Raw genomic sequence first — 26,264 nt, 5'->3', positions numbered from 1 at the left:
ACCAGAATACATTTTCTCTTTTGTCACTGCCTGACTCTTATTGCTCCCTGATATTTGACGACTTCAATTTATCTGTTGTTAATGTAATGCCAAAGCAATTTGGAATTCTATTCTTCTGAAAGAAGCTAAAGCAAAATGGGGCTCTTTCAGACATTGGGGCAGACATTCATGCACATAATTAAAATAATTCAAATAGTTAAGTGTGCTTAGAATTGGGCTCTGGATTTGTATTTTATCGGTAATCTGCCATTGAAAACCGTTAATTCATCCACGTAGTTATAGTTTGAAAGCATTAACATGCTTACTTAAGAGGTTAAAACTGGTGACTTTGGAAGATTTAACTGTCTGGATATAAAGTTGTTTGTGCTGTATGACTTGGAAAAAGATTTGATTTTAAAAGTGGAATGATTTGTTTTCATGTTACCTCACAGACATTTAAAGTTTGTTTAATGGGTTTATTTTTAAAAAGTCTTAGTTTTGGTTTATGTCTCTTTTTCAATAGAAACTTCAGAGCTTTATATACAAAAAGTGAAATAGCTCTTCTGTTTTCACTGCTTGAGGGGGTGATTCAGTTTGATTACAGTTATGTATGGGCTAGCTCACCACCTACAAAATGCAGGCTTATAAAATATTTTTTTCCTTACTTTCTGATCACATAATTCACTTGAATAAAACCCAGATATTCTTACATATTAAAAAATATTCCTCTCATGTAAAGAAAGGTGCAACTTTTTATTTTTAATGAAAATCCTAATTCCCATGCTGAGACCAAGTTACAAGTATATGTGGTTGATTGTAGGCCAGGACTCTGGGAACAGCACCCACTGCTCTGTCTTTCCATTGAGAAGGTTTTCCGAGCCTTCAGAAAGCCAAAAGGTAGGCATGATCCTGTTGGTGCTGCAGGCAACCTTGCCTGAAAAGCTTGACTAATTTATGGCCAGTGCAGGAACTCACAGGTGGAGTGCTGCAGAAATCCCAGGTGACTGTTGGAGGTTGAACAGGACTGTGGATGATCTTCCTTGCGCCCTTAGCTAACTGTGGCGGTTTGGCAGGTTGTAACCATGGGATTTGGGTGGGTGAGACCTTGGAGGTGGCCAGCTCAGTCTCTGCAGGCTTCTTAATTCAGACACGGAACAAAACAAAAATTTTGGAGATTTCAGGGAGAAAGCTGGTCTCTCTGCAGAGGGTCAGTTTATGCTTCCCAGTTCCTCTTCACCAGATCTAAGTTGGCTTGCATGAGGCTGTCTGTGTATCTTTACCTGGTTTACCTAGGAACAGCTGCATGGTGCTTGGAGAACCAAGTTGTTTCTCGTAGGGTTTTAACAGAGTTTATAAGCCTTGAAAGAGATTTTATGGGTAGCAGAGTGTTGTCTGTATACATTACATCATAACTTAATGTGATCAGATACATAGCCAGTGGGCCTGTGTAGACAAGAATGGGTCATCCACGTACTCTTGTTCTGACTCGTTCATTATCTGGGTTTTTGCATTACCTGAGGTAGTGTCTGCCTCTCTTCCGATGCCTTTGGATTGTGGAGTGCTGAGTGTGTATAGATGGCTAAGCCCTGTGACCTTCGGTTGGTGTCAGGGATGCACAACTTCTGACAAACACTGGCTTCAAGAACAGCTGATAAGCGACGCAGTTACCGGTGGGGAAGCTGAGTCACTGCACAATCTATAATCTCTTTTTTTCCCGGTTGTTTTTGTTTTGCTCTCCTAGGTAATCTTTTTATCAGACAAATCTTGTATCACCCAAGCAGTTTGAATGCTAAAAGTAACTGAACTGTGAAGTCTGAATTGCATTGCTCTTGGCAGCACCTTTTGACTTCCTGAGATGTGCTGTGACTTTGATGGAGAGAACAGTGCTCGGCCATCTTAAACAGAAGCTGAAACACAATATTAAGGTGTACCAACTCTAGTGTTCATGACTAGGCTTTGTTATTCCTTGAAATTGCAGTGTGGCTAGATAAAGATTCATAGGGCTTTTTCCATGTTTGATTGTTTTTTAAGGCCAAACAGGACAGTGACAACAGACCAAATGAGATTGTGAGAACATCTGCATTGGTCTCCTTTGTACCAGAGGTCATGGAATTTGTCCTAGCTGTTCTCCACAACACCCAAGAAACATGTTGTAATTTGCTGTCAGTCACTGTAGAGCCCTCACTGTCAAGGATGTTTTTGAAAAAGTTAGACTGCACCACATGACCTTTCAGGAATAGTCACCAAGGGATGTCATCTCCTAAATACAGGAAGACAACAGCAGGTAAAGCTTTTAATGACACCCAGAGCAGTAGTAAAAGATTCCAATTCCAACAGCTGTTGGATAACTCCCAACACAGAGACAAGAGGAGCTTGAGATCTGTGGGAGAAGGGGAAGAGAGTAAAACATGCCAAAAACTCTGAAACTTTGCTTCTATCTGTTTGTGGTTTTTCTGACTTGTCGATCTTCAGGGTGTGATTGCTGCTGTCAGGAGCATGTTGGGAAGCACCCTTCGATTCAATAACTCTATTTTAGGTGCTGTTTGTTATGAGGGATGGCCAGACCTGACAGTGAGGCAAGGGGAGGGCAGAGCAAAATTCAGCTAGACTTGCTGGCTTTATGAATGATATGTTAAAGCTTAGCCACCAAAAATAGTAGCTTCTCTGTGCCTCTGTGTAAATCTCTGTGGGACTGAAGAAATGATTCCGAACTGAAACACACTCTCCCTGAGGGACTTTTTTTCAGCAGTGAGCCCAATTATTTTTTAAATGGGGGGTTTAGCCCTCCAGGGAAGCCCTAAATATGTCCATAGCTGAGCTATAATGGGTTATATATTCCTGATTGTCCTCTTATGGGAATTCAGTAAAGAAAACAGGAGACTGTTCTCCATAGTAAAAGTACTAGTAGCTGATTTCTTGCAATCTAAGTGATACTGCACATTTTACTCTTGAATGTCTAAATAGTATTTGGCCACATCTAAGTTCATGAAAATTTAACATCTTGGTGATTGAAACTGACCACTTTTGGTTTTTGGATCTCGGCCGGTGCAGACATTTTAAGTGTCTCTTGATAATTGCTTCGAATGTTGAGAGAGAGGGACCAAATCTTGGTTTATCTTAGCAGAGAGGGGAATAAGCAGACACAGAATAATTTATGTTGGAAAGTAGCTCCACAAGTCATTGGGTACATCCCCTGCTCAAGGCAGAGCTAACTCCAAATTAGATGAGGCTGTTGAGCCAAGAGTTGAGAATCAGGGATACAGAGTCCAGCCCTGCTGGGCTCCCAGTCCAGGGCTTAACTGGGCTTCTGGAGAAGTTGTTTTTTCCTTATGTCCAAATGAACAAGTCTTTCTGCAGAGCTGCTTTATAGCCAGTTGGTCCCCAGCTGTGCTATTGAATGGGGTTGTTTGTCCTGGGTCTATCTTGCCTTTGAACTTCTTAAGGTTCCTGTCATCCTGCTTCTCTGCTGGGCTGAAGTTTCTCTGAATACCAACTTCCCTCTCCAGAGCATTAACCACTTGCCCCAACTCGGTTTCACCTGCAAATTTGCTGAGAGTGCTCCCCATCACGTTGTCTCTGTCACTGATGATGTTAAACAGAATTGGCTTGTAATCAGCTGCGAGTTAGACTTTGAACCTTCAGCCACAACCTTTGGAGCCTGATGGTTCAGGCAGTTTTTCACATACCTTACAGTCCACTTGTCTAGCTTTTGTCTTCACAGTTAGACTACAAGCATATTAAAGGAGACTGTGGTCTCCCTTTAAAAGGAAAAATTTGTTTTCCCCAAAGCCAGTCATTCCATCCTAGAAGGCAATCAAGTTGGTTAGTCATGATTTGCTCTTCCAAAATCCGTGGTAGATGTTCCCAGTCACCTTTTTAATGTTCGTGAACTGGAAATAGTTTCCATGAGGACTTGCTCTGTGATCTTCCCTGGGACTGAAATTAATCTGACAGACTGTTGTTCCCTGGACTGTTCTGCTTTCCTGTTTTGAAGATGAATGTAACTTTTGCCTCCTCCAGTCAACTTGACCTGTCAAAGGTGAGAGAGGGCAGTCTACAGTGATCTTGGCCTGCGCCTTCTGCATGTTCAGATGAATCCTGTCTTGTCCCATCTACTTATACATGTTTCTCTGTATAAGTAGTCCTTAATTCACTCACCTGTTACTAATGAGAAGCAGTCTGAAAAAGAAAGTACTAGGCAGAGAGGGATGGGATGCTTGAGAGCAGACCTTGCCAGTGAAGACTAAGGCAAGGAAGATAACCAGGTACTTCAGTAGTTTCCTTGTCCTGTATTATGAGGTCTCCTGCCCTGTCAAGTAGTGGGCCAGCATTCTCCTTGTTCCCTTTTGCTGCTGACTTATCTGCAGGAGCTCTCTGTTGCCTTTCCCGTCCCTTGCAGGTTTCCCATCCCTTGCAGGAACTCCAGCCAAACTGTGCCCTTCCTCACTCCTCCCTGCATGCCTCCTCTGTTGCTCCCAGGCAGTCTATCCCTGCTTACACCTTCTGTACACGGTGCTTTAAGTTTGAGCTCACTCGGAAGTTATCCATTCAGCCAAGCTTGCTTCCTGCCTTACCTCCTTGTTTTCTTGCACACTGATCGTATGCTTTAGAGAGGTTGTCTTTTAAGTTAAAGCATTTTTCCTGAGTCCTTTGGCATTTAAGGTAGTTCTCCCACAGGCTACCACTTACCAATTTCCTGGACAAGCTAAGACTGCTGCTCTGAAATCCAGGATCTATAGTCTGCTATTTGCCTTTCTCACTGTCCTCAGTATTTTAAATTCTTATATCACCTCATAGTCACTCTGGCTAAGGCTGCCATCAGCCTTCATGTTCCTAGCCATTTCTTCCTTAATTCGTACCATGTCCAGCAGTGCGCCTTGTCTATGTAAAGGAGTGCCTGTGGAAAAAAAGTCTTTGATGCTCTCCAGATTGCTTGTGCCCTACTGTTCTGCTCTTCCAGCAAATGTCTTAAAGTTCCCCATGAAAACAAGCATTGTAATTATGAGGCTTCTTCCAGTTGTTTAAAGAAATCTTTGTCTACTTTCTCCTTCTTGACTGGGCAGTGAGTAGCATATGCATATCATGTTTACCCCTTCTTTGCCACACCCCTGATCGTGATCCACGAGCCTTCATCCTTGATTCCTTGGATCAACAAAATGGTGTGTTGTTGAAATAGTGGGAAAACTGTGCAATATTTTTAAAAAGTGCTAGACACTTAGTAAACTGTTCAGAAAACATGTTTGCACACAAAAGGAGTGTCAGATTAGTCCTCCTCCCTGTGTGGCTTGGGATGAGTATTTCCCCTCTTTTTGCTACCTTGTGTCTCAGACTGTGAAGTCTCTGTGGGTAGAGATTGTCCCATCCATCAGGTCAGTGTGTCCCCTCCCCTACTATAATAAAGGTAGCTGATGTGCAGGCATCGCTACCTTCCAAAGATTGAAGGCATCACTGCATTAGTATTTCTGAATGTACCCTGTGTCCTGTCTTCATATGGGAGCTGATACTTGGTGATACAGAGCACATGCAAGCCAACTTCCTAATGGCAAAGTAATATGGGAATGTCCCCATGCACCAAAGCAAGGTTGGAAGGAAACCTGGTTGCTAAAAACAAGTGTATGTTTATACAGGATTCTCTCATTACCAGGAACATAGTGATTTTCCATGACAGTGGAAAAGATCATACTCTAATTTGCTCTGCCAAGTGCAAGGATTTTGAATTTCTACAAGTTACATAAGTAAGCTGGTTAGGACAACAGGGCAGAATGAAGGCAAAAGGAAATGTAGGTGAGTGCATGATGAAAATAAATATTTAAACGACCTATTCAAATTACTTATACATGTGGAAAGACAAAACATTTGCTTAATTTTTTCAGGAGCAATCTTTACATACTCTTGAATAGCTGACATATTCTTTGTTCAGTGTCAATCAAGTTAAGTCAAGCCTTATTTTCTTTGTATTTAATAGGGCTTCCTTGTTTGGGTTAGAAAACATGAAGGTTCTCAGTGCACTGTCCACTTTTCTCTGTACCTTCCACATTAGAATCCCCATTTTTAGGCTCAAAATGTGCATGAAGACCTTAATTAAGAAAAAATATTTTTCTAAACTATCCTGCTTCTAACGTTCAGTTGTTTCTAACTGTTGTGTTCCCACCACCACCAGTCTCTTTTCTGTGTTTTGCATTACCAGTAGCTAAAAGCTACCTGCTGACAAGTTGTTCACCTTGGTGTTCTGTTCTGAGAATAGAACACTGTTCTGTGCTTCCCCTCTCAAGTATTTTTAAGTAGTGTTTGGCACTATGTTTCATATTGGCCATGGTGGTCAAGTTTAGCTACCTCTTCTGCAACTTCAGGGTGCCAGTGGCTGTAGAGCAGACAATAAAGGACAAATGGTTTAATTAATCTTAATACCATTTTGAGCCTACTGCTGCAATCAGTTGATCATGTTTATACATGTACTTACTCTGACATAAAATCCTGCTGAAATAAAAGGGACTTCAGTGGACAAAGTGAGGGTTTGCTAAGATCAGTAGCAATGCCTTGTTTTAAACAAGACTGGATTTACTTTGATTTCTAGATTAGTGCAGGTTACAATGAGCAGAACATTTAATATATCTCATTGATTTTCCCTGTAATACTGTTGAAACACAAATCACTGCTCTAATAATTTGTTTTACCATTAAAATTCTGTATGCAGATCTGGTCCCCTGGGATATCAGTGTGTAACCAGATACTCTATGATCTAATCAGGTTCTGCAAGGAATATGCTATTGCTTCAGCACTTAGCAGTCGAAAGCTTCATCAAAATGGAAAATTTATCTACTACTTAAAGTAAAATGCAGTTCAAAGAGACAACCATGAAAAGCAGGGGTGTACAAAATTTTAAGACATTTTTCAGATTAAACAAAGCCAAATCCAAGCCAGAGTCTACGATGATTTGTCGTGACTCCATTTATTGTTAAAGAAGAGAATATTATAGCTGTCACTTCAGTTTATAGGGTTTGTTCCAGTTCACTTAAAATAGCATCACCATCAGAAATGACTGACTAGCAGGATTTCATTAATGTGATATTTACTTGCCACAGTATGCGTGCTTTGGAAAGTAATTTTGAAGAGCACCTACAAAAATGTCAGTAGCAGGCAAGACTTGTGCTCTGAATGCATTTTGATGCTAGGATTTGGATCTCTGAGGAATCCAGTCCCTCAGAGTAGATCCCTCAGAGTGCTACAGTCCATTGCAGAAATACAATGCCTGCTGACCTTGAAGGAGTTTTGCAAGCAGTGTGACATAGGTTGAGAAGCAGACCCACTTGCCACAGTGAGTCTGACCAGAAGCATCCCCTCCGGCTGGGACAGCAGGAGTGCAGCTCTGCCTGCAGTCAGACAGCATTTCTCTATAAACTGCCAGATTTCACCACCAGGTATTCAGAAGGCTAGTGGTTGACAAGGGTGATGACCATCTCCTAGGGCCAGCTCATCTCACCATAAAGCAAGACAAAGTCCCTTACAGAGGAATGATCTGTTTGCAGATGTCCTTAGCTTTATCAGCTAATTTCATGTAAATGTCTAAATACTGAGCAAAATAAGTTGTGGCTTTTTTTTGTTTTTGTTTTTGTTGGTTTTTTTAGTGAATGTACCTTGAGACAGAGAATTTTGCATAGCTCGTGTCTTACATATTTGTATTCAACTTTGTTATGTTGTGGAAAATGGTAACTTCTGTATATAAGCATGTTAAGTAATACATCTCATTCTTGTCAAGAGCATGCAGTGGACTTTCTGTATTTTATCAGTAGAATGCAATGTTATCCTTGGCTCTATCTGTTGTACTTATGTAGCAAAGGAAAGCAAAGAATTTTAGAGGTAAATTTAAGAAAGAAAACAGCATTCAGTAACCTTGTTGGTGACCAGATGAGACTTGAAATAAGGAAAAGATCAGAAAGATTATATGTCATTGGCATTTTTCAACTCGTATTTTAGTTGGCTATAAAGGTGTGCATGGGATGCTGTTGGTTTGGTTTTTTCTTTGGTACTGCAAGCTAGGCAGTGTACCATTCAGTGTGCAGGGTCAGACTGTCCTTGTTGGCTCTAGGGATTTATTTTGTGACTGGCTTTGCTGGAGTTACACCAGGATCGCTTTGACGTTCAGAGCCCACTGACTTCAGTGAGCTTAAAGGCATAAGTAAGATCTAGAAGAGAGTGAGGGAGTGTCCAGACAAACAGTGAAACAGGCACTACATTTCCTTCAACTTCTTGCAAGCTGCCGGTGGGGTAAATGCTGCCAGACAAATGTAATTTATTGAGAAAAAGGACAAGGGAGGAGTCCATTGGTGAGAGTTGGTACAGGTCAGAAGATTACGTTTATTAATAAAGAATCACTAATGACTTTTAATAAATAAATACAATATTGATCATTTTCCTCTGTTGTGTTTTTAGGCTCTCATGACTCATTTAGTTTCTACATCGATGAAGCCTCTCCAGTTGGGCCTGAACAGCCAGAGACGGTTCAGAATTTTGTGTCTGTTTTTGGGACCGTGGCTAAAAAGCTGATGAGGAAGTGGTTGGCTACACAAACCATGAACTTCTCCAGCCAGCTGGGAGCAGGTATACGGTATTTTGATCTGAGAATTTCCACCAAGCCTAGAGACCCAGACAATGAACTCTACTTTGCTCATGGTTTATTCAGTGCCAAAGTCAAGGAGGGTCTGGAAGAGATCAATGCGTTTCTCACTGACCACCCAAAAGAAGTGGTCTTCTTGGACTTCAATCACTTCTACGGGATGCAGAAATATCATCATGAAAAGCTTGTCCAAATGCTCAAAGATACGTATGGAAACAAAATGTGTCCTGCTATATTCGCCCATGAAGTCAGCCTCCAGTACCTGTGGGAAAAGGAACACCAAGTGCTGGTTTTCTACCACAGTCCAGTGGCTCTCGAGGTACCATTTCTTTGGCCAGGCCAGATGATGCCAGCTCCCTGGGCAAACACCACAGATCCGGAAAAACTGATTCAATTCCTCCAGGCATCAATCACCGAAAGAAGAAAGAAGGGCTCGTTTTTTATATCTCAAGTAGTGCTGACGCCAAAGGCTAGTACAGTGGTGAAAGGGGTTGCTAGTGGTCTCAGAGAAACGATCACAGAAAGGTAAGTTTCTGGCAGGTAATGTGCTGACTGTGCTGAATGTGTGTATTGGTAATGATGCTTTTCTAATTCCTTTTAAAGAAACTCCAGCAGATGTCTTTCTTGCATGCTACTGTGGGTTAGTCAGAACTTGGGCATCATCCCAAAATATTTAAAGATAAGAACACATTGAAGGAGAAGCTTTCATATCTTGAAAGATAATCTGGCACCAAAGCCTAGTGGGATCTTATGGGATTGGCTTGGCCTTTTTTTTTTCTGAACGCAGGTTTTTCCATTTGTCTTATTTTACAGATGTGGTTTCTTACCACATACACTGAACATCTTGCTTTGGATTTCCTTACTGGATGTGGACAAATCTATCTGAATGATCTAGATCATTTAAGTTTTTATTTATGTATCAGGCTTCATGTATTGTGTAAATAATTTTTTCATTTTGGCTCATCAGCAAAGCCTGACACTGCAGAATTTGCATCCTTAACTACCTTTACACACCTTAAAGAGGAGTGTTTTTTCTTTCTGCATACCATTACACATTCTATCAAAGATATCAGGAGACCATTAGAGAGAATTTGCCTCCTAACAGGCCTTCATTTATCATACAGGAAAGAGACTGCAGACCATTGTAGAGGTTCTGTACATGGAATACTGTGTTGACAGGCCATTAGTTGCTACATTACGAAAAAAGCCATCTGTGCAATACATGCATTATTTATACCATTCTGACTTTGATAAATCACAGCCAGTTCTCAGCTTAAAGGCATGTATGTATGACTGTGTTCTTGACAACTTGATAGGAAACCTAAAATTTAATGCCAAGACAAAAGAGCTATTTATTTTTTCCCTTAAAAAATGGAAGGGTTGCAGAGTGTAAAGAGTTTATAATGGGGGTCAGTGGCCTGCTACTATTCTGCTCTCTGCATGGATGTGCCTGTGCCAGGAAGGTCTACTGGCAACGCTGTCCCCTTCTATGAGATGAATGATGCAGTGCCTGTGACACTACATCCTGCAAGTAAAACACGCCTCATTTTTGGGAAAGGTTGAGCCGTTTTTATGGCAGCTTTCCCAAGTGACTGTTAAATTGAAAAAAACAGGGAAAAACTTTACCTGAAATGGTAAAACACTGACACAGAAGGTTTTATAAACAGTGGAATATGATTCAGAAGTGCTTGTACAACTGCACTTGCAGCTGTTTGTATATCCTCCACATATGTTTTTATAGGCTCCATTGGACTGGGGATTTCCCTTTCTGCTGAGTCTGAAGGGCACTGAAATCCTACTTTGTTGATGGATTTTACTGCTAAACACTCACCTTGGTGTTCAGGGATTTTTTTTCCTGGTAAACATCCTTCTGAGTGTTCTTTAGAACATTAAATAACACAATCAAGAAACTACCAGGTTCTTCTTAAAACCTGCTGCATCAAAAAAATAGCCATTAAAAAACCTTTTCTTCTTCTCTGGCTCAAAATGTGCTTCCTTGAAGCTGTTTGGAAAAATAAAAACTTCAAATGGATCCTGGATATGTTTGACTGAGCTCTGAAAGACTTGAGCCTTTGAACTCTTAGTATGCCTTTCTCTACAGCAAATTTTGAGACAATAACTAACTTGAAATGTCAGTAAATAATTGGGCAGGAATACCTGGAAATGTTGTTTCTTTAAATTGCAGCTGAGATTTTTCACGAGTCACAAGTGTGTAATCACAGCTGCTGCATGAATACTTTTTTTCTCCTTTGCATAACTCTTTTAACCACTTGAAAAGAGATAGACCTTTAAAATTATCTCCAAAGCTAGTATTTAGTCTTCCAAGTGTGACATCTCATTTTGAATTTTTATTTGTATTTTTATTACAAAAATACACTGCAGGAAGACACAGGCTTGGAATATGTGTTAATCTACGTAGAAAATAACTTGTATATTGAGTTAACTGCTCTAAAAGTAAACTAACTCAGAACTGCTCACCATTTGATGATGATCCTGTTAAAAAATAAATAGATTAACAATTAAAGGATGAAGAACAATTAGTAGAATTTATAGAATTATCTTCAATCTTGCTGCACTAATATTTCAGTAACTTAAAAGTATGCAATTCATACTAAAGGAGCTGGGGCCTATGTTCCAGTTGGGCTGTGTTTGCTACTTTGAACCATCTTGTAATTATTTGTAAAAAGAGTGCTTTTGTTGCTAGTTGCTGCATAGATTTATACACTTTATATTATTTTCTGCTTATTAATAAATGCTGGTGAAGAGCTTTGCATTAAGAATGTGGTATTTTGCCTTTGGCAGCAGTTTTGTAACCATACTTATGTGGGGTTTTCCCCTCACATTGAACTTTGAAAGATCTGAATGCAAATGTGGACTAAGGTTGACTTTTTCAAATAATTCTCGTGTGGGTTTTTTTTCCCCTAAATTAAATGCTACTTTTAAGAAAGGTTCCTTTGGCATTTTCAAATAAAACTTGTAGATGTCTCTTTCTCCCCCCATCTGGACAGTGGCCATTTTCATTTACATATTGACTTAATTCTGAAAACAGAGCAAAGTTTAGATCCTTTCAGATCCAATAAAACATACCAGGTTTTGATCTCTGAAGTTGTTTGTTAGTCATGAGATTATTTACGATTTGAGGAGCAGTGTCCACCTTAGAGGGAGAACCTGGTTTCTCTCAGTTGCAGCATCCATCAGACCAGGAAAACGTCAGGGAGACACCATGCAGCAATCCATGCTCCTTTCTGCTACTTTGTAGCTCATGTTGTGGCTCCTTAGCCAAGATGGTTGGTTTTCCCTCCTGGCTGCTTGTGGTGGTGGAGGTCCACATGTTCAAACCTCAGTAGAGCAGTCTCCTAAGGCAATACGTTTCAGAAGGAGAAGTGATGTTATTCCTCAGCCAGTTCCCCACAGCACAGATATGCAAGATGGGAGGCGATGGTAACCTTGAGTAAAAAAACCCAGTTTCATCCTCCTAACACTGAACTCAGTAGAAGATATACCAGGACTGGTTTTTACCGATAATGCTTGCTCACAGGCTTTGCTGTCATCACAGGTAATGCTCTGTGGGACAATAATTTGGAAGGAGAAATTATAAAGTCATCAAGCTTTCTATCCTGCACAAATGCAAGAGGGAAAAACCATTTCTCCCAAGCTCTTCCTAGGACCACAGCTCAGTGTTACACAACATTGTAACACAGCTTTCATCTTCATTACTTGAATGAGGAGAATCACTCGCATGCATGCACATTATGTTTCTCGGATTTGATGAAAAACTTTGAGGACTAACAATATGTTTTCAGGCTTAACATTCTGTCACGCACAGTTTAGATGCCAAGAAATACTCTTTGATTAGCAAACAGTACTTACCAAATAAATTATGTTCTCTGCTTATTGAATTAACTTCACAGTGAGGCAGCTGCCTTTAGTACATCTGAAAGACAGTTGTGAAACAACCTTTTGATGAGTGTAGAGCTGTTCTTCATAATAATCTAGTTTGTTTTCTGATTTGCAGTGAAATTACTAATTTTATGTCTGACACTGGAGATGAGCATGATACCTTTTTGTTGTCTTCGAGGCTGAATAATACAGAAGAAGAATAGATCTCCTTCAGAGGATGCAAAAATCCTGTGGTACTAATAAACACATACCCAGCCGATTCTCACTTGATTTCCAAATTAATCTCAAAGAATAATGTTCCCTGTAGCTCATGTGTCACTAAATCCTTGCCTATCATGCTAAAGCTTCCTCCTTAGCAACCAAAGCAAATAAAAAAAAAAAATCCTGCACATGAGAATGAACCTTTGAAGTGGAGGCAAAGCAGCCATACTATTAACAAAAGGGGTGGTAAGTAGGCCACAGAAGCTGTCTGGAAAAAAGCCATCTCTGGGTTCAGTCATAAACTAAGCAGGGTCAGATTTAGCTAGCAAATAGGTGGATATTATATGAAAAATAATCCCTGGAGTTTCAAGAAGTGGGAATTTTGAGTCAGTTACTGAGGGTGCACTCCTCCAAACCGTATCTCAGCCAGCTGAATTTTTTGAAAGTTTCTGTGTTGCTGGAAGAGTGGAATTTGATAATATTTTGATCCACACATGGTACTGACTGATGCCACTCTTAAAATAGTTTATGTGAAAAAGAAAAACAACAACAGGAACAGCAACTGTGGCAACTGTATTTTGCTAATTGTCTGGACATCCCTCTTGCTTGTAACCTTGATGTCTGTCTCCATTGTGCACTGCAGGAAAGCAGCAGGCTCTGGCTGGCTGGTTTGCGTTTAGAACTCCGCAACCCCATAGCAGCACAGGTGGTGTGTGAGCTCTTTAAACGCCAAGAGGCAACTGTAGACTCGTTCCCTCACCAATGTGTATGGTACAAACAACGCTTGCCCTCCCTGCGTTTGACTTTGGAGGTGGATGTCTTTTTTTGTCTTTTTTTGTTTGTTTGTTTTTGACCCCAGAAGGCACAAACTATCATTCTGGTATATTAGTAGGGAATTCAAAAGTACTCTGGGGAATTCAGCCAAATCCTTAGTATTTCTATTCTTCCTCAAACGATCCATAATTACTTTTCTAGTCTTTCTACACCAGAGGCAATCTCCATGTTTGCACACAGAGCAGCATAGGGAGACCTTGGTTTCATTTGAAGCATCTAGCTGCCACGTCAGCAGGCCTGCACAGTAAAATCCTGAATGGGCTGTGTATGTTCAGGCTGATTTTGCTGGCAGGCATTTTAGTGGCATTTCATCATCCGAGCATCTGTCTGCACAAGGATTGCAGTATCGCGTTCCCTTGGGAAGTGCTGGGTGGTTGTGTCTGATGGCTTTGGTCATGAACCTGGAATAGTATTAAAATGCCACAAAATACAAGAGCACAGGATTTTTAAGAACTTTGTTAGGGGAAAGTATTTGTCTACATACCTACTAGTACTCTGTGGGATTTAGTCCAGAAAGGAAGTTGGCATGGTGATCACCAGCTCTGTGACCACCAGTGTTTTTGGAGGCGTAGCTTTGGGGTGTTCGTTTGGGGTAGTTGGTTTGGTGTTTTCTGGGGGTGTGTGAGGGTGTCTCACAGTCTTTTCATCTATTAGGCCTGCTTACAACTTCCATCATGTTATGCTCGAAAACACCTGCTTGCAGTTACATATGCTGTGTGACTACTTGTAAAGATACTTTATGTGATCCCATCATCCTGCTCTGAGCACAGTCTGACCCTGTGTATACAGAAAGTAGCAAGCGTTTTCATCATGAAAAGGAAATGTTCATTCCCCCAACTAGGCTGCTGTAAGCTGTCACTAATGTCTACTTGTCTCAGAGATTTCATGCTTCAGTCTGCAGGGCTGCTGTAGTGAAATTGCAAATGGCTCATTAAGTCAGTTGGGTTTTCTTTGATCTTTTTGACATTACTTAAATCACTAGGGAAACTCTACAGCTAATAGATGCTAACAAGTGCTGACCCCAGGGGAAATGCCTTTGTTGATGCTGGGCCTGGGTCTACTTGGGCTGCTTTTACCTCATTGTGAAGGGAACAGTTCCCTGATGGGTTGGTCCTTCTCTTCATTTATAAGGTACAAAATGAGCACAGAGATTTACTCAAACAAGCCATTGCAGATTTATTCACAAGGTGGCTTTCAAGCTGATAATGATTTTCTGTAATACAAAGACATTTAATACAGACTCAAGCAAATACAAACTCAGCAGGTATGACAACATGCATGTCTGTGTTGTATTAGCACTTGTATGCTGCAAACCATTGCTTTCAGGACTATATGAGTAGAGTAGATTTATAAGCACATCCTTGTCAGTTTTTAAGTAGAGAACTGGGCAGTCCTGGACTAACTAGCATGCAGTTATTATATGTTTGGAAGTTTGAATTTTTAATCTCCTGTAGCTGCTCGATGGTCTCAGAGTGGTAGGATGTGGATAGAAATTGTCAGAAAATTCCTGTCACCTCTTAAAACCCTGTTGCACATGCTGTAACATTCCTGATGGGTTTGGGCAGTTCTCAACATCCTCCAAAGCCTTAGAGGGCTTTCAGTTGTAATCTAGGGAGAATGCATCCACAGTTTCCCTAGAGAAGTCACCTGCATATCCTCAACTTCTGCAGTGGCTATCTCCACTTGGACGGCAGGCTAAGGAAGCCTTAGCTACAGAAAGCCAGTGGGATCCATTGTCAGAAGGTATACCAAGCTTGCAAGTAATTTTATTAAATGCTTCCCTGTGCTTACAAACAAGTAGTCTTTGTGGACTAAATGAGCAGTTAGGCATGTAGGCTGTAGCCAGAGTTATGTTGGGGCAAAGCATATAGAGGAAACAGTAAAGGATCCTGGCACCCTGGTGCCACATTTGTACAAAAGAAACAGCTGGAAGAGGGGAAGTGGAAAAGGACTTGTAAATAGGGAAGGCAGCCAGGCCAAAGGTTCTGGTGATGTATGGCGCACCTTCCGTATCATGCAGAACTTTTATAGGCTATAAAAATGCTGATGTTTTTCTTCTATTAAAACAGAGATGATGAAATTTTTTCCCTAGGAATGCAGTAATATCTGTGGGATGCAATGCAATTCTTTCTTAGGGAGCCACTGTCATTGTGAAAGATGCTGATTTGATACAATATAAAGCTTTTATTTCTTTTGTTCTTAAAGCCTGGAAATGTTTAACGTCATTGTATTGATCTTTTTTTTTACAACTTTACTTATAGACAAAAGTTTCATAATTCCATTTTCTTCCAGGATTGACTATTTTCAGGGGGAGGAGGGGGGCTAAGTATAAGTCACACGTTACAATAGACTTTGTCTATAATTATAACATTGCATGTATTGTCCCAGGATGTACAGTTGCTTCAACAAAGCACAGCCTATTATAGTAAAATGTCCTTCAGTATTTATCTCAGACACTAAGAAAAATAATAAAAGACACGTCTTTAAGACACTGAATGATCATACAGTGGGATTTGACCTTTGGCAAGATTTTAATACTGTAGCTGTTGATCTGAGAGTTTTTGTAACTAAGCAACTGTCATCCAGAATGTAGTATATCATAAAATAGTATTAAGATATGAAGGAGACTGAGTGGTTAGAGTGGAGTAGGAGCCATGGTGAGATGCAGGCACTTTCCCATTGAAATTTTTTTTTTGTTTTCTGAGCTATATCACAAAGGAGGAACCTTACCATCATTTGTTTCATGGTGTGGTACTGAAACCTGCTTAACTTTTCAGACAGCACCATGGTGCTCACAGTTGTGCCAGCAAGCACTGTTATGTAGTAAATCAGGAACGAAATCAGATGTTGGACGATGGGCCCCTTAATTTTGCTGCTGGACAGCGAAGGGGGAGAGCCATAGACCTTTATTCCCTTCCTACTTGGATTTACATACTCTGAAGTTTGAAGCTGGGTTGTCTCCTTTTCCAGTTAGACCCATTCAAATTACAGCTCTGACACAATGCTGTAATCCAGAGAATTCCTACAGGTATGTGTGTGTTGCTTGAGTAACTCAGAAGGGATGATTTTAGCCAGCACATTTGTTGCCTTGTTTCCCAGAGTTTGAGTGGATATTGCAAAGAAACTTGCCTCCTTGTGAGCAGGCTTTTCCTCAGAGCTAAGTAAGTTCATTATGGCTTGCCTTGGTTTTGCTGCTTACCAGAGGAAAGTAACAACAGGGCCACCCCTCCATTCCCTGCTTTTGATTGAGGAAAAAGCTGAAGCAGTGAGCATTCAACTCCTATTACCCTTCCCTGCTGTCTCAACTGAGCCATTGGCTCTGCAGGGTTCGTGACCGCTGTCCCTGTGTCAGGTGGAGGATCTGCCTCTGCTCAGGAGCACTGTTACTCCATCCTTTCTTTAGCCACCTTTTGTCATCTCTGGCCTCCATGTACACTCTTTTTACTTTGTTTTCATTTCTTCCTCTAGGCTGTTGCAAGCAGTCAGTCAGCAAGTTTCATTTCTACTTCAGCTGCATGCATGGTGATGGTCAGGATTTGAACAATTAAGATGAAATAATTAAATATGAAGCCATCAGTCTGTAAAGTTGCCACTGGGAGGAATTAGGAAAGGATGTTTTGTACCCAGAGATGCTGTTTCAGGCTGTCATCGGGTGCTAGGTGGGTGGTCCTGAAGCTCATTGCTGGAAGGTCATCAAGATACTTGTATGTTGTCTAAGACTGGTGCTGTTTCTCGGAAGAGTATGAGCATGTGGCATGGCACGTGACTGCGCCCGGTTTGGTCCATCTGTTAACCATCCTTCTGCAGAAGGTAAGGACAGGGCTCAGCCAAGAAGGTTGAGTAAGGTCACTGCTGCAGCACTGGAAATGAGAGCCATGCTCTTGCCCTGCTCTCACACCAGGCACAGTAAATTCTGAGCCCATTGCTAATCTCAGCTCAGAGAGCATTTGGCAGATAATGATCTGTCTCACCTAGTGGCGTTTGCTGCTGGCTCCCTCTCTCCATCAGAGAGCGTTTCAGTGCTATTACTGTCTGGCTGCGCTAGAACAGAAGAGACATAAATCCAACTGAACAGTTTTCTCTTGGTGGAAAGCTCCTTCCTTTGAGCTCTGCAGTCTGAGGAACATTTGTGGAAGTAGTAATCAATATGATGAACATCTGGGTGTTTTTTCTTCTAAGCTATTTCTCATGAGAATTATAGGTGGGCTGTTGCTTGAAAAATATTTTCCAGCTCAGGCAAGACTTTTCTTTATTCTCTAGTAGCTGAAAATAATGCATTGGATGGACTGACCACAAGGCTCAGTTACTGTAATTCCCTTTCAGTAACCTTCTGGGCTTCTATTCTGCTTGCAGCCAGCATCAACCATACCGGCTGTGCAACTCTTCAGGGTACATCTCTTCTGAGATGCAGACTCAGATCTGCTTTTTTCTTTTTAAGTGGTGTGTATTTTTCTCCAGGCCCATGCTTCTGCACTCTTGTAATCTTTTATATAACATGTCCGCTGATGCACAATATACCAGCATGTTGGATCACACTTGCAGAGGCTGTTCTATCTAGCACATCTCCCTCCACGTCACTGCTGGGTGGAGGGGTGCAAGGTCTCTGTGGCTAGTCTTTGACGCTTGATATGAAGCAGATGCTCAGTTGAGGCTGACCACCATTAGCATGTGTTGAGAGCTTTTTAGGAAGAAGGAGACTGCAGCAGCTCTGTGGTGAATGTGCAGCTTGATCTGTATCCCACAAGAGGAGCGTGAGCCACTGCAGGGACTCTCACGCTCAGTGCATGGCTGACACGACAGGTCTGCGTTGCCTGGTGCCAGTGAAGCAGAGTGGTCCAGCAAAACTCTTGTGTCGTGCTGAAGAAGGAGGGAATGACCTGTATTGGCAATCTCTCTTACTACACCTTTTGAGTGGATGGACCTCAAGTCAGGGACTAGAGGAGCAAAGTCTCTCCCACAGTAAGAGAAGATCAGGTCTGAGACTGCCTGAGGAACCTGAACATACAGAAGTCTAGGGGACCTGACGAGATGCATCCCAGAATCCTGAGGGAATTGGTTGTTGTAGTTGCCAAGCCACTCTCCATCATATTTGAAAAGTCACGTCAGTCAGGTGAAGTCCTTGGTGACTGGAAAAAGGGAAACATTGCACCCATTTTTACAAAGGGTAGAAAAGAGGACCCTGGGAACTACTGACCTGTCAGCCTCCCCTCTGTGCCTGGGAAGATCGTGGAACTGATCCTCAGAGAAGCTATGCTAAGGCTCATGGAAGACAGGGAGGTGATCTGAGACAACCAGCAGAGCTTCACCAAGAGCAAGTCCTGTCTGACCAACCTTGTGGCCTTCTCTGATGCAGCAACTACATCAGCAGACCAGGGAAGACCTACAGATGTAGCATCTTACAGATGTTGTAAGGGGGCTTATAAGAAAGATGGGGACAGACTTTTTAGCAGGACCTGTTGTGATAGGACAAGGGGTAATGGTTTTAAACTAAAAGAGGGTAGATTCAGAATAGATATAAGAAGGAAATTTTTTACGATGAGGGTGGTGAAACACTGGAACAGGTTGCCCGGATAGTAGATGCCCCATCCCTGGAAACGTTTAAGGTCAGGTTGGATGGGGCTCTGAGCAACCTGATCTAGTTGAAGATGCCCCTGCTTGTTGCAGGGGATTGGACTTGATGACCTTTACAGGTCCCTTCCAACCCAAACTATTCTGTGATTCTATGACCTCTTTGTTATGGCGTGTCTCAATCAAATATCTATCCTGGCTTCACTCCAGGAGGACTTGACTTTATTGTTGATGTGTCCTCTGCAATCCCTTGCTATATTTTTACAAGCTATATAATGTATTTTTTAGTCTACCTTTTCCCTGATGGTCTGTGATGTGGTTTGCTTCATCTGTGGTATAACAACCGTAGTTCATCAATGTGGAGTTCTCATTAAATAAAATATGAGATCAATTCAGAAGTTACCAGAATTACTGGAAGCATGAGACTTCTTACAATGTCTGCCTATTTTTAGTGCTGATCAGAACCAGTAAGAGCTCTCAAAATCATGAAAACATTTTTGTTTTTAAAGCTAATTTGAGTCCATATCAGTGGTATATTGGTTAATACTTTATTTCCTTTTTTAAGAGTTTGGTCTACAGTTGTTAGTTTGTTAGATGTGGTAGTGAGTGCCTGTTTGTGTAAATTGTTTGAACCCAGTGATTACAAAACCATTTGTTCTTTTTCGCATTGGTGCAGCTTTTTATTGAAAACTGCAGGTATCTTAAAGTCTACTTTTTTTCAGGAATTCATCTTTCAGTGGTTTTCTCCAGGGAGAAGTCTATTTTAGCAAAATAGTTTATGTCAAAACATTTCAACTTTGTACTTCTATTAATTCTGTCTTGTCTTCAGATATATGTTAGGGTGTTAATTACAATATTTAATGCTGTTTCTATATTCACAGATTTTCATTTTTGTATTTAGAAATAGGTCCTGAACTTTATTTGATGGGAAAGGCCAACATTTTGTATTTTCTTTCTAATTTGAATAAAAATCACATTTTTAAATGTTGGAGTTTCTCACAGAACAGTATTTCTTGGTTTTGGGCTAGATCTATTTAATACCACAATGGGTGTCTAGCCCTGTACTACTCAGCCTTTACTTGTCCCTTGATATCAGTGTTGTTCAAGTGTCAGTCTGGGGACAATATCATACTTTTTCCCTCATTCCTAATGTCCATTTTAATTTTGCTCATGACTATTGGAAATTACTTTTTGAAATCAAGGTGGACAGCATGATGATAGATGTAGTCTAGAGTTAGTGATTCAGGACCATGCAATGTAGAAGAGTCTGACTCAGCTTTGACTGCTCTGAATTTTGCTGTCAGTCATGTTATGTTGTCATTGATTGCATCATCTAGACATTTCAAGACTGTTGGCTATAAGTTTGAGTTAAAAGAAAAGATGACTATTAGCAGTTGATTACAAAATCTGCCAGTAATGAATGCTAAAAAGGTCAGCAGAAATGTCTACCAGACAGAATTTATTCCTTCTAGTGGATTCCTTTGCACACTGCAATCAGTAAACTGTACCACTGTTAACTTAGTGATAGGCCCTTGTGAGTTGGTTAAACTAACTCTATTAATCCTGTTTATCTTCATGTTAAGTTCTGCTATATTCAGTGTGGAGCTTGGAAGTTAGTTTTTCATCCGGTGTTTGAACAGGATTCCTCTTGGAGCCTTCTGTGCAACTCCTGATATTACTGGTGAAGATGTTTTATAACGGCTGTAAGAAGTGAATACATTCAAGTAGAGAACACCATGATCTGTCTAATGTCCATAGCAGAATTGCTGAAGGACTAGCATGAGCATTGCACACATTAAAGCAGACCTATGAAGTGGTTTAGAGTGGACAGCAGCAAACATAATGCTCTTATCTAAAATTGTCAAGGGTATGGTGTGAGCCCCCACAAGCTTTCAGGAGAAGACTTTCAGGAGGCTGAAGAGCTTAACTGGAAAGAAGTAATAATTAAAGATACAGAGGTTAATGGAAGGTAAGATAACTGTTGATGAGGTTTTGCCAAAGGTGGATGGTGTCAAATGATCTTCATTTGTTTTTGTAACTAATTCTATGGAAATTTTACAGGAAAATTTAGGGATTTCACTAATGCAGCTGGTGAAGTGTTAAGTAGGATATAATCAATCGAAATGGAATTTGGGAATCAGAAATGGAGTTGGGACTGGTTGGAAGTACCAGTCTGAAGACAAGGTAATGGTAGCATTCCTCAATGAGCTTGCATCTTTAATATTTCCATGAAGGACCTTGGATTCAGCTGTAGGAGACTGCTGATGGAGTTTGCTGATAACACAAAGTAAGAGGCTATCATCATAACAGAGGAAAACTGAGGGGTAACATACAGCAAGAACTGGATGCCTGCAGTATTTAGAAATGAGCTGGAATTCAGTAGTATAAGATGGAAGGTCATAATGATGGGAGCATCTCTGGTAAGATAGGATCTCATCAGCTGGGGAAGCCAGGCAAGGCAGATGCTGGAGTGTCACCCATGACTGGCTAAAGCTGAGCCCCTCAGTGGAAAGCAGATGGGAAAAAGAATGGTGTCATCCTGATATGTACCAAGGCATTTCCAGCATGCACAGAAAGGTGGTGATATTACTGCCCAAGGTGTGGGTGGGATATCTTTTTGGATAGTCAGTACAATTCTGATCATCAGTGTTCTGGGGAGTAGATTAAAATTGGCACAGATGCAGAGAGGGACTACTAACTAGGATAATCAGGGAATAAATTGCTGAAGACATTGAGACAGCTTGTCTTGTTTATCCTAGCACAATGAAGCCTGAGAGGCTATGTGATTACTGTCTATAAATATCACAGGGAATAAATACCAGGGAGGGAAAAGAACAGTTTAGGCTAAAGGCCGGTGTTCTCATAAGAGCAACAGTTATACAGTGACTAAATAAATTCAGGCTGAGTGTGAGAGAAGGACTCCCTGCCATCAGAGCAAGGAAGTTTTCCAACAGTCTTACAGCTGGAAAAGCAGGAGTGAGAAAGCTGACTGCTGTTAAGATGAGCTCTATTGGTTTTTGAAAGAGGAACAGAGATCTTTAGCAGACTCCTCCCAGGTCCCCTTCTATGGGAGAATGTCATGGCTGCTAACCTGCCTTTTCAAAAGCAGCTGTGCACAGTCTTATCCATGCCACTTGCTTTGTCACTGGAGATGGGAGGACAGTACCACACAGTGCAGTGTTCCTCTCCATGCTCAGTTGCTTGTGGGAGCCCTGGGAGCAGCCTGGTCTCAAGGCATGTCTGGGGATGGGGAAGCAGGTTCTCTTGCAGTATTTTTTCATAGCCCCACTGGTTATTGAAGATTCAGAGAAGTCTGTGTTAGGGGGACAAATCCTTGGCAGGAAGATAGTCCCGGTGGGCATGTCTGCCCCAGCTGTAGCCAGAACAAAGATTTCTAACTGTGAAAGAGCCGTGGCTATTCCGTAATATCTCCTAGGTACTGTATTTGGCATAATCGGCATAATACAGGGTTTATCATATGAATGCTTTGGGCTTGTTAATACTGGGTTGTGAGGAAAGCAAGTGGAAGGGATGAGGAGTAGCTCAGGGAAGACTGTTCCTGGTAAATGATTCACAGCAATGCCCAGGATGCTATTTAGGAGGATATTGCCTCTGGGATCCAGCTGATTAACAAAGCTGGTTTAGCTGTGTGAGGCCAGAGCTAGAAGCCAGAAAGTGTATAAAGGATAATAAGTAGCTTAGTGTCCCTCTCTGGTGATATGAAGCAGTTGTTGTGGAGGAGCTAGTGGGGGTGTGACCACCGTAGACCCCCACAGCCTGCAGCCTGGGTGCTGGGCTGGGGTGCTGGGTGGCAAAACCCAAGGTGGTAATGACAGCAGCTTAATAAGGATCCTTGATGCTGTGTATTTGATACACACCTTGCAAGGGAAATGATAAAACTAGCTTTGCACATGAAGGCTTGGTGGAGGAAGAGGTGGAGGAAGTTCAGTCCATGCAAAAAGGCAGTCACTAATATAATCAAAGGAAACGGCAGCAGGAAGCAGAAGAGGGGGTGCCTCAGATGGAGAGAGGTACAGCAGGGAGGAATTTTGATGCTAAACAGAAATTTGCTGGAAAAACAGGTTTGTGAACACCATTGATACTACTTGTGAAATTGGGTCAAATTCAATGACTAATTGTATTTGAGGAAAATATGTAGGAAAACATTCATCTTGAATGTTTCAGCAATACTGAAGTGTTTTGACAGTTTCAAAATAACTTTATTTTAAAATGACACCTAATTTAAAATTATTTAAAATTTAAAAGACCAAAATGTAATAAAATAATGTTTAATTGGCTATGTTGAACATTAACTAGACATTTAATCTTTTTAATTAACTGAAAAACTGTACGTTCTTATATAATTTTGTCCCCCACCATCTCATTTCCTGACTTGTTTTAATCACAACATCATTCAAATCAGAGCTGTAATTATGCAAAATTTCTGTTACTTGGAGTAACAGCCTGAAGTAACAGTACTGCAGCCTGAAGCTCTTACTATATTCTCTGCTTCTTCTTGCTGTCCAGATAGCAGCAGTGATGAAAAATGACCCTGTACCTTTTTTCAAGGGCAATTATTTTTGTCATAATTTTCCATTTAAACTTGGTTGGGTGGATTGCTTCATTGTAATCTACTCGATGATGTTTCATGAACGAAGCAGATTTCCACCTTCTCTGAAGAATCAGAAAGTGTTAAATTCCTGGGAATGCTGCAAGACTCATCTCTTTACCGCAACTTTCTCTGATTTGAGTATGGTTATTTTCCTTACATTTTTCAACATTACATTCGGTATGAATTGTTCTACAGTATGTCTGTCTGAGTAACATATTGTGAAATACACTGATCAACATACTATGGCAAACAGCTACATGCAGTTTCCTATAGTTTGGTTGTCTGTTCTCTGCCACCACAGACTGACTTTATATCTCCACATAATGGAACAAAAAAATTAGAACCACTTAGAGCTGTTTATCTAAAAGAAAATAGAAATTGCTTTGCTCTGTATTCAATAGCAAAGGATTCAAATATAGGTGAGATTCAGTTTAATTTCGAAGCACCTGCAGAATGAAAACATTAATTTTTCTGGTTATGCTATTAGAATAAAAAAACTCCAACTTATTTTACCTATTTAATTAAGTAATTTAGATTTATTGTAGTGTCTATTTCAGTGAAAACTGTGCAATGATGTGTGAAATTCTGTTACAGGTCATAGAGCAGAGTGATAGTGCTGGCAGTCAGAAGTTTCTTAAATAAAGTCTGCCTTCCACCTAGCTGCTCTCCTTTCCCTGATAGTGATACATACCTTTTTACTAACTTTTCCAGTTACTCAAATGTGGGATTTTTGGAATCACTCTGTTAATTCATCTGTCTTCCAAGGTTCTGGGCAAGATTAAACACTGGTGAAAAACACCTCTTCTTATTCACTCAGGTAGACCCTATTTCATTGTTCTCCACATTCAGAGGATTTCCTCCATGCAAAATCTTTTTTTTATTATTATTATTTATTGCCTTTTAATCTCTATTTTCTTTCTTACATCATTCAAATTTTACAAGCTCAAGAATGTGAGTTTTGTAACAAGGGGCTGATCTATCAGCAGCAAGTGAAACTGTGAACTGCGGAGTAGCTGGGCAGCTCCGTACCTGAGTCCCCTACCAAGTTATTCAGCAGGAGAGCTCTTTGAAAGGTCCCCAGGTGACACATGGTGGCAACCCTTGGAGAAAACAAAGCCCTTGGCTGAGTCTGGTGGAAGAAAACTTGACCATGAATGATCTGGTACGGGCTACAACATACAGCTGTGACAAAGCAGTTCCCACTCTGCAGACAACTCTAACACCTGATTTGAATGGTTTGATACAGTGATTCAAGTGTAATGAGTGTATGAATAAATCATAACTCTTTTTTTAAACAGCTAGAAAAAAGCCCCAAACCTGTAGTTGTTCCCTTGATGGGTGACAGATGTTTTCTTATGTAAAGCACAAGTTTTCTCTGTTTCACAGGCAATGAAGTAAGTTCCTATTTCCATAGTCCATGCTTACTGTCATTTCTGTGAATTTCTTGGCACTTCTTGAATACCCAGATTTCTATGTGCAAGTGGGACCAGGACCAACTATCTGAAGCAGATAAATAAGCCACATGCAGGCATCTGTGTAAATGAGTATTCTGGCTTATCTCTGTTTGGGCCACAGAAGGTTGAAAGGAATGACATCTGAACAGCACTCAGATCTCTCTGTTCCCCTCCATTTTCATAGCTTAAGACTTGCACCACTGTTATGAAAGTGGGAGATGTTTCTCCCCTATGTGATCTCTAAAGAGATAACCAATTATCATAGAATCATAGAATGATTTGAGTTGGAAGGGCCCATAAAGATCTAGTTCCAACCCCCCTGCCATGGGCAGGGACACCTTCCACTAGACCAGGTTGCTCAAAGCCCCATCCAGCCTGGCCTTGAACACTGCCAGGGAGGGGGCAGCCACAGCTTCTCTGGGCAACCTGTGCCAGTGCCTCACCACCCACTTATCTTGATGCAGTCTAGGGTACAGTTGGTTTTCTGGGCTGCCAGTGCACATTGCCAGGTCATGTTGAACTTCTTGTCAGCCAAGACCCCCAGGTACTCTTTTCAGGGCTGTTCTCAATCCACTCATTGCCCAGCCTGTATTTGTGCTTGGGATTGCCCTGATGCATGTGCAGGACCTTGCACTTGGTCTTGTTGAACTTCATGAGGTTTGCACGGGCCCACCTCTCCAGCCTGTCCAGGTCCCTCTGGATGGCACATCCCTTCCCTTCAGCGTGTTGACCACACCACACAGCTTGGTGTCATCGGCAAACTTGCTGAGGGTGCAGTCAATCCCACTCTCCATGTCACCAACAAAGATGTCAAACAGCACTGGTCCCAACACCAACCCCTGAAGAATACCACTCATCACTGCTCTCCACTTGGACATTGAGCCGTTGACCACAACTCTTTGAATGCGACCATCCAGCCAACTCTTTATCCACTGAGTGATCCCCCTGTCAAATCCATGTCTCTCCCATTTAGAGACAAGGATGTCATGTGGGAGAGTGTCAAATGCTTTGCACAAATCCAGATTAGAAGAGCAGTTGAGCTTGTATAACTTGATCTGCTGGATCACTGAGAAAAGCCAGCCTTTGAACACAGCAGGCAGTA

General features: G+C 41.2%; 1 protein-coding gene across 2 annotated transcripts in view; it reads left to right on the top strand.

Moving 5' to 3' along the window:
* Positions 1-26,264, top strand: part of PLCXD3 (phosphatidylinositol specific phospholipase C X domain containing 3) — a 101,378-nt gene that overhangs the window by 48,260 nt on the left and 26,854 nt on the right. For both annotated transcript variants that reach the window (XM_074813091.1, XM_074813093.1), the window contains exon 2: positions 8,410-9,118. In XM_074813091.1, coding sequence (XP_074669192.1) covers positions 8,410-9,118 — 709 coding nt within the window. The remainder of the gene's footprint in view (positions 1-8,409; positions 9,119-26,264) is intronic.

Source organism: Strix aluco, chromosome Z (genome assembly GCF_031877795.1).
Source record: "Strix aluco isolate bStrAlu1 chromosome Z, bStrAlu1.hap1, whole genome shotgun sequence".
NCBI lineage: Eukaryota > Metazoa > Chordata > Aves > Strigiformes > Strigidae > Strix > Strix aluco.
This window is presented reverse-complemented; position numbering and strand designations above follow the sequence as displayed.